The following is an 8,425-nucleotide window of genomic DNA, read 5'->3' as shown; positions in this document are numbered from 1 at the left end:
GACAAATGTACAAAAACCATTGCATGAATGTACCAAAGCAATCGCAACTTGTTCAAATAAATGAGAAACTGCTATTATGATGTGCACAAGTGACTAGATGATGTGGAGGTTGAACAAGTAGTTTTGAGAATTTCATTTCTGATCTGAGAAATGCACCAAAGCGACTGAGAAAAACTGTAATAATCACAATTACCACAGTAGCCTATTCAGGTATGCATAAGCTACTCCACAGAATACTTTTTCACATTTTAAACCTTAATTAACACCAGCTCTCATCTGTGCTGCTCCAAATCCTGCTGTATCTCTCAGCAGCTTACAGTGTGTTTTACTTCCTGTCCACTCTCTCCATGATCATCTACAAAAGTAAGTTCTTCCTCTCTAGTCCTTAAAAACTGTTTTGTAATGTCTTTTGGAGTCATTAGTACTATTGCTCAAGCATCCATATGGTTCGATTTAAACTAACTTGTGATTTTTATTCTATCTTTGTGACAGCTTATGTGTTGAGTTATCCCAGCGACAGACTCGCTTTAGACGTGTGTCTAGTGTTTCTCATGGCCAGTCTTGAGCTCCTGAGGGTGTACTGGGGTAAGTTTAGCATTAGCTTGTTTTTGTTTCAGCAGTCTATGAGTAAAAAAAAACTTCATTGGCCTCTCTTTCTCAGGGATCAGGGGGAATCTACAGGAGAGTGAGAGCTACACAGCTTCAAATCTGATTGCAACAGGTGCCACAGTGCTGCTGGCGCTCTATTTTGTCATTTGGCAGTCATACGTCCTGCGAGCTGACGTGATCATTGGATCCATACTGATCTGCTTGTATGGCCTGACAGGAATTGTGGGGCTTGGGACGCTGGCGCGCTTCACAAGGTTAGAGTTCATACTAGAGTGTACACTCTTTACTGGTGTTGATGGTTCCATGAAGAAGCTTCAGCCTCTGTGGAACCTTTCCCTTTCCACAAGAGGTTCAAAAAATGGCTTTTTTAAAAATGGTTTGTTGAAAGATTATTTGGGTTTAGTTCCAAAATCTAGCAAGCTGACTTGCTTTGTAAGGCTGTATCATAAGTAAAATGCATTAAACAGCAATTCCGAGCATCATCTAAACAGCATTGCTCCCGCAAAACTCACTGGACAGTTGATTTGCAATTGATTTCACTTGAGTTTGTTCGTTAGCAAACAAAAAACAACAGATAATGAGCATAAAATTATATAACACATGGATAAAAACATATTTGCTGATTGCAATCAAATTCTTGTTTCTAACTAATATTGAGGTGCTGATTCCAAAAATAGTTCAAAACTCACAAAATATGATGTGCATTTTCAAAACATTTGATATTCGACTGCTTTTGTTATTGTCCTGAGAGCTTTAAAGCATAAAAAAATAATTAGAAAAAATCTTCATTCTTATTTTGTGAAAAAAACTATGTGATTTTTATTCATCTTTTCGAACTCCTAATCGAAGTTAGGTAATATTATGCCTTTAAAATATCTCATAAGATACTGTGTTCTTACCAAATTCTGAGATAAAGTCAAAAGTTTACGTATCTTGCAGAATCTGCAAAATGTTAATTATTTTACCAAACTAAGAGGGATCATGCAAAATGCATGTTATTTTTATTTAGTACTGACCTGAATAAGATGTTAAACATAAAAGACATTTACATAGTCCACAAGACTCATGTGCAACTATTACAGAAGGTTCAAACGCTTCAGAAGGAAACATGATGCATTAAGAGCAGATCTCCATTCTGTTTAAAAGTTTTCACCCCCAACTCTTAATGCAATGTTTTTTCCATCTGGAGCTTCAGTGAGCATTTGAACCTTCTGTAATAGTTGTATATAAGTCCTTCAGTTGTCCTCAGTATGAAAAGAAGGACCTCAAAATCATACAGTCATTGTTAGAAAGTGTTCAAATACACAAAAATGCTAAAAAAACAAAGAATTTGTGGGACCTGAAGCCTTTTTCTGAAGAACAGCAGGCAGTTTAACTGTTCAGAACAAACAAGGGACTCTAAACTATCACTAAACAAAAAAACACAGCTGTGGATCATTCAGATAACAACACAGTATTAAGAATCAAGTGTATGTAAACTTTTGAACGGGGTCAGTTTTATAAATTCAACTATTATTTTCTTTTCTGGACTATATGTAAATGTCTTTTACGTGAAATATCTTATTCAGGTCAGTACTAAATAGAAAATAACATGCATTTTGTATGATCCCTCTTATTTTGGTAAAATAATTAACATTTTGCTGATTCTTCAAGGTGTATGTAAACTTTTTACTTCAACTGGATATGCACATCTTTCTCATATTAATGCATTGCAACAGTGCTCAGTCAGTGAAAGAAATTTTGACTATTAAATGCATTTTATACTTACATGAAAAAGCACTGATAAAAATACTTGTCTAATTCAAAAGTGTCTGTTTTACACAGTATTTCATGTCAAATGTCTTTCATTTGTACTTGTGGAGTATTACGTGTTTATCTTAGCAACATGTTAAGTGCAACGTCTATGTTCATGGATTGGCTATCAGCACAATGCAGATGTCGTAACCCAGACTGTAACGTCACTGTCAGAACAAAAGAATCGTAAAATAAGAGTGGAGACAAAGCAGGAGACAAAGCAAGAGACGCAGTAAATCTGTCGGCCCACGCAGAGCCGCAGATACAGTAATCAGGCTCCTGAATGAACCACACTTTAATAATTCAAGCTTTAGACTGCCCTTCAGAAAATGAGCTGATTTTCATTCATGGGAAAAACACTGGAAACAAAAGAGAGGGACAATTAGTAACATTAGGCTCTTAAAAGTCAAATGGTGTAATCTCACATCTGTACCCTGTAGAGTTTCTGAAGAAATCCCAACTGCGTCTCAAACTGTGCTTAAATTTGCCAAGACACCAAAAGTTTGTACACAAAAGTTTTATTTTTTATTATTCTAGGAGAAACATCTGAGACACAGTTGGTACTGAAGTGAAGCGTAACTATTAAGTCTTAATTATTTTGTCTTAAAGGAGAAGTCCACTTCCAAAACAAAGATTCACATATAATGTACTCACACCCTTGTCATCCAAGATGTTCATGCCTTACTTTCTTCAGTCGTAAAGAAATTATGTTTTTTGAGGAAAACATTTCAGGATTTTTCTCCATATAATGGACTGAAATAGTGCCCAGAGTTTGAACTTCCAAAATGCAGTTTAAATGCGGCTGAAGGGTCTTATCTAGCATAACGATCGGTTATTTTTATAAAAATAATTCATATACTTTTTAATGCCAAATGCTCGTCTTGTCTTACTCTGCCTGGACTGTTTTTGTTTCGGTTCATGACAGTTAGTGTATGTCGAAAAACTCCCATCTCATGTTCTCCCTCAACTTTGAAATCGTCCTATATCACCGTTTTACCTTTTTTGTTAAGGGTGTTTGATCTAAGACTGGGTCAGTACTTCTGCAGTGATGTAGGATGATTTTGAAATGATTTTTGAAGTTGAGGGAGAAAATACGATCTGAGTTTTTCGACATACCCTAACTGTCTAGAGCCAGAATACACAGGGAGTTCAGGGAGAGAAAGGCAAGACGAGCATTTGAGATTATGTATTAAGAATTTAAATTGTATTTTTAATGAAAATAACCGATCCTTCGCTAGATAAGACAAGGGGGTGAGTACATTATATGTGAATCTTTGTTTTGGAAGTGGACTTCACCTTTAAGCCTGATTTCTCATGAGATGTATGCACACTATTAAGTGTGCTTTATACTAAGTGTTGTTTCTTGTTTTCTTTTTCTAGTGCTTATTCCTGACTCTTCACATCTCTGCGGCCACATCTGACAGACTGTTGGAGATTTTTTTATTGCTATGCAATCAACTGTTGTCTTATCTAAAAATCAGAGTTTGATTACAATCTGTCATATATAATAGTAATTTCATAAATAATATTAATGTAGAGTTACACAACTTTTTCTAGAACACTTACCTGTATAAGACCAGGACATGCATGCCATGTGTATGTCATTTAAAACCGTCAATTTGTCACATTTCTTATTTTGAAGTAAAAAAGTGTGTGTATGATCCCTGTTTCTTAAATAAAAAAATATTTTTATTAACATTTTGAAACACATTTTTAATAATTTGTTTAAATTAAGAATGCATTTTTTTGCACTCTGTAGGAGGAATCTCTGAGGCAGGGAGCTCTGGGACCGAGCTAATGTTGTGAGGAGCTTGGAGCATGTGAGGAGCATGGTGGCCATTACAGAACTTTCTTTGGTTGTAACAGGAACTTCTTTTTATGTGGAGGTGGCACTAACTGGCACTTATGGGACCAGGAGGCCATGACAGATGATATGGGGATGAGTGGGAAATTGGAGCCCAGGGTGGCTGTGGACTGAGGCAGTCTTTGGTGCCAGTTCTGGCTTGGGTCTTTACACCTCTGAGGAGGCAACAACATCATTGGGGTGCCTATGCCAGGTGTGGAGCAGCCATAGCAGGAACCCCTTTGGTACCTTTGGCTTGCATGGTGGCAGAGAATGGGAGCTCTGTCACTGTGGAGGTGAAGACTAAGAGCTCTCGTATTCTGTGACCGAAACCTCAGGAATGTAGTGGCCATGATGGGACAAACAAAAAGGGGCAACCAAAAGAAGTATGTACATATATACAATATGTACACATCCCTCCGGAAGCAGTACCGCCAGACGCAAATACTGCTTCCTCAAGCCAAGGCGCAAGACGCTACACATGGCTTGCTCGCCCCGCAAGACGCAAAGGCGAGAGGAGGGATGGAAGCGTCTCCCAATGCAGCCCGCAAGACGCAAAGCTGCATGAGAGACGCCAACTGGAGTGGTCTTATGAGACGACCTGAAAAAGAACAGGTTTGACTTGGCAATTTCTTCCTGTGAGGATATTAATTCTTTTTAGCTGATTTTATATTCACTACCTTAAACCAGTTGTGGGACATAATTTGCCCCAGACCAAGTCGCCGACTTGGCTTCTCATGGAGGAGACGCCTGAGGAGGTCACAGCATTCTGTGCAGGAAGACGGAAAGGACATTTGGTTTAAGCTGTAAGATGTTTTGTATGATTCTGAATTATTATTTTTTTAATGATGAAGATCTCACCTTTCGACAGGCCGGGTTTGGACCTCTGTTTGTACTCCAGCAGGAACAGGTCGTAGTCACAAGGGAAACGTCCACATAACAATGTGAACATCAGAATTCCCAGAGACCAGACCGTCGCTGGCCCGCCGTAGTACTTCCCCCTGCTGTGGTACTCTGGAGGGGAGTACGCTGCTGTGCCTGGAGGAGAGCAGAGTTTGTATGATGTGTAAGTTTGCTCTAGGACAGATAGGATAGAAGAAATGAATTATATCATACATACCGCTGTATGACCTGTACGGTGTCCTCCTCAGAATGTCCCCGCATCCGAAGTCAATCAGCTTGACTTCGGATGTCTCCCTGTTTATCAGCAAGTTCTGCAGTTTGACGTCACGGTGGAGCACTCTGCGGAGGCAGCACATGTTTGCAGCGTGAGCTGCCTGCCTCATGATCTGCCTTGTTGTTTCTTCGTCGAGGCTTCCACCGTGACGCCTGATGAACTGATGAAGATTCTCACAGGGAGAGGGACATTCGAGGACCATTACGAAGTGGTCAGGGTGGTCCGTCCAGTCCAGCAGCCTGATGATCTCTGGCACGCTGGGACCTTTGTTTGCCAGGATGGTGAGGGCGATTTCTTTTGGAAGGGGGTTTGGATGATCAGGCTAGAAGACAGACAGTTCTTATGATGGTTACATGACGTTGGTTTCCCAAATAGGGATTTGTGTTAATGTTAATATGTGATGTTTTATATTGTTTATATGGTGCAACATACTTACAATGAAAATACATTCCGTGTTCTCGGTCTTAGTGACATATTTTAAAGCCACCTGATGAACAAAACAATAAAATTAACTTAAGACATGCAAAGAGGCCTAAGAGTAAAGGATGAGGATAAGGCAGGACAAATATTTTCTGGCTTGTTAATGCGTTATTTATATTAACTTACTTTAAGATCATCATCCAAACGTCTCCCTTCGTACACCACGCCGGATCCACCTTTCCCCAGCTGATCGCCAACGGTGTAGCGGCTGAAGATGTAGTCTATTAAAAGATTAAATAACATGGAATTGTGATGTGTCAGGCAGTATCTTAAACTAATTTTCATGTAATTATAAATTTCAACGACTGAATATTTATAGTTTTAACATACATTAGTACACAGACATACAACAGAAATGTTTTTAACATGTCATGGAATAAAGATCTAATCATGGCCTTGAAGTGGATATCGGTGTAATGTTTGCTGATGTGCATTTTTGATATTGTGTTTGATTGTATTAGTTCAAATTAGAGTTGTACGTAAAACACATTCTCATAACATGGTTGTGTCATTTACCATCACTACTTCTTCCAGCCCAGGCCACCTTCCTTTTCTCTCTCTCATCCTGCTTCTGCTCTACCGCTCCCTGACCTGAGCTGCTCTCTGGAGGATGTTTTTGGGCAGCTCGGAAGAAAGAGCGAAGCCTCCTCCACCACTTCTTGCTCTTTCTTTTCTCCTCAACTCTCTCTGCCTCCTTCCTCTCCTTCTCCTCCTCTCCTCCCTCCTCTCCTCCCTCCTCTCCTCTCCCCTCTCCTCCTCCTCCTCCTTCCTCCTCTCCTCCTCCTCCTCCAGCACCAACAGGGGTCTCATCGCGAGGATGAGGATGGTGAACCGCCCTGTTGGTGCTGGGTGTTGGGGGTGTACTAAGATGTTGTTCGTACACCTCACCAACAGTCATCGGACTGACTTTAGTAACTCGCTGTCCCATCGCTGTGAATAATCACCGACCACTACAACAAACCCACAAAGAATGTCAGAATGTCACGCTCTTTATACCCCGAGAGTTCTATTCGAACGCGCTCTATGGCGTCATAATGCTTGAAGCGTCTCAGTCCTTTCTTAATGATTCCCGTTCATTTTATATAAAAATATAATATAAAATAAAATATTACAAAGGTACAAAAAAGTCAGTCAGAATTTTGCGATAAATTAAAAATATATTATAAATTTATAGAAATACTTTATCCCAGTGTTTTTTTTTTCACATAATGCAAAATAGCTATATATTTTTATCGATTCAATCAATTAAAAAAAAAAAAAACACTAAAATGCTTATTAATGTGAGTTGCTGTTACTATTTTTAAGGTTTAAAATGAAAACTGTGTATATATAATAGAAGGTCTGTATAATAACTTTATTAATAACTTTTTGTAGCCGTATTACGTACGTTGTTAGTTTCTCCAGTAGAGGGCGTCTATTTAACATGTAATATGTTCAGATTTGATTTAATCGTGTGCACAGTCTGTGGTTTTACTGTGCGAGGTTTATTGGTGTGTATCTCTTCTCTAGCATGTGAAATGTTGTTTTTTTTTTTTACTATGTGAAATCACTGCTGTGCCCTGCAGTCAACCCTGTTTGGAAACTGTACATTCAAATCCACATGTAAATTGCTCTTTGCTCTCCTAATGCCCAGTTCCACCAAACCTCAAACAAAGTCATTTGCCTCTGAATTTTATCACCAGCTCATTCTTTTGTGCAGTTTTATGAATAATGTTTAACAGAACTTGCTTCTTTCAGCAGTCAGTATAAACCTGAGAAAGTGAGTGTTTTATGCGTCACAGTTCTGTCCTCTAATGTTAATTATAAACCAAAACTCAAGGTTCCCAAAGTCAAACACTTCACTGGTCTGTATGCTTGTACTACAGTTCACCAACCTGTATGCATACCATTGGACTTAATATTTATTGTGTGTGTGTGTGTGTTAAGGTTTTCTCTTTGATGTTATATGTGTATTTTCATCTTAAAGGAGCAGTTCACCCAAAAATGAAAATTAGGCCACAGGCCATGCAAGATGTAGATGAGTTTGTTTCTTCATGAAAACAGATTTGGAGAAATGTAGCATTACATCACTTGCTCACCGATGGTTCCTGTGCAGTGAATGGGTGCCGTCAGAATAAGAGTCTAAAAACATCACAATAATCCACAAGCAACCACCGACATATTTGTTTTGAACTGTTTTTGCTTGTAAACAGTGCTTGTTTTGTGCATATATATCTCCTGATTCAGACAAGACGACTTTTTCACTGGAGAAAACAATATCAGTGATTACAGAGTAATATTTTGACCAGACGTGACGTTTTAAAATTAAAACACCTTTATTATTAATTTGGTTATTACAAACATGCAGCTTTTGTTAATTGATCTACTGGAGTGGTGTGTATTATTTTCATGTTTTTATCAGCTGTTTGGACTCTCATTCTGACGGCACCCATTCACTGTAATGTATCCATTGGTGAGCAAGTGATGTAATGCTGCATTTCTCCTTATCTGTTCTGACGAACAAGCAAACTCGCCTACATCTT

At 38.7% G+C, this 8,425-nt stretch overlaps 2 protein-coding genes across 5 annotated transcripts in view; one reads left to right on the top strand and one right to left on the bottom strand.

Moving 5' to 3' along the window:
• The window catches only part of LOC127156266 (transmembrane protein 80), a 7,314-nt gene extending 2,448 nt beyond the window's left edge, over nt 1-4,866 (top strand). Inside the window, exons 3-7 of one of the 4 annotated variants that reach the window (XM_051099019.1) lie at nt 270-363; nt 493-585; nt 662-863; nt 2,941-2,963; nt 3,784-4,865. In XM_051099019.1, the coding sequence (XP_050954976.1) occupies nt 270-363; nt 493-585; nt 662-863; nt 2,941-2,953 (402 nt within the window). In that variant the 3' untranslated portion in view covers nt 2,954-2,963; nt 3,784-4,865. Of the gene's footprint in view, nt 1-269; nt 364-492; nt 586-661; nt 864-2,940; nt 2,979-3,783 lie in introns of all 4 variants that reach the window. The other 3 variants (XM_051099018.1, XM_051099020.1, XM_051099017.1) reach the window with 3 other exon arrangements.
• A 27-nt stretch (nt 4,867-4,893) lies between these two features.
• LOC127156501 (serine/threonine-protein kinase pim-2) lies at nt 4,894-6,831 on the bottom strand. The gene is made up of 6 exons (XM_051099385.1): nt 6,699-6,831; nt 6,030-6,124; nt 5,860-5,910; nt 5,367-5,745; nt 5,108-5,284; nt 4,894-5,015 (listed from the first exon to the last, which is right to left on the bottom strand). Exons 1-6 carry the CDS (start codon nt 6,829-6,831, stop codon nt 4,894-4,896), a joined length of 957 nt encoding a protein of 318 aa, XP_050955342.1.
• Between the last annotated feature and the right edge of the window lie 1,594 nt (nt 6,832-8,425).

This window comes from Labeo rohita, chromosome 25 (genome assembly GCF_022985175.1).
Source record: "Labeo rohita strain BAU-BD-2019 chromosome 25, IGBB_LRoh.1.0, whole genome shotgun sequence".
Taxonomy (NCBI): Eukaryota; Metazoa; Chordata; class Actinopteri; order Cypriniformes; family Cyprinidae; genus Labeo; species Labeo rohita.
Note: the sequence above shows the minus strand (reverse complement) of the source record. Positions and strands in the feature narration are given on the sequence as shown.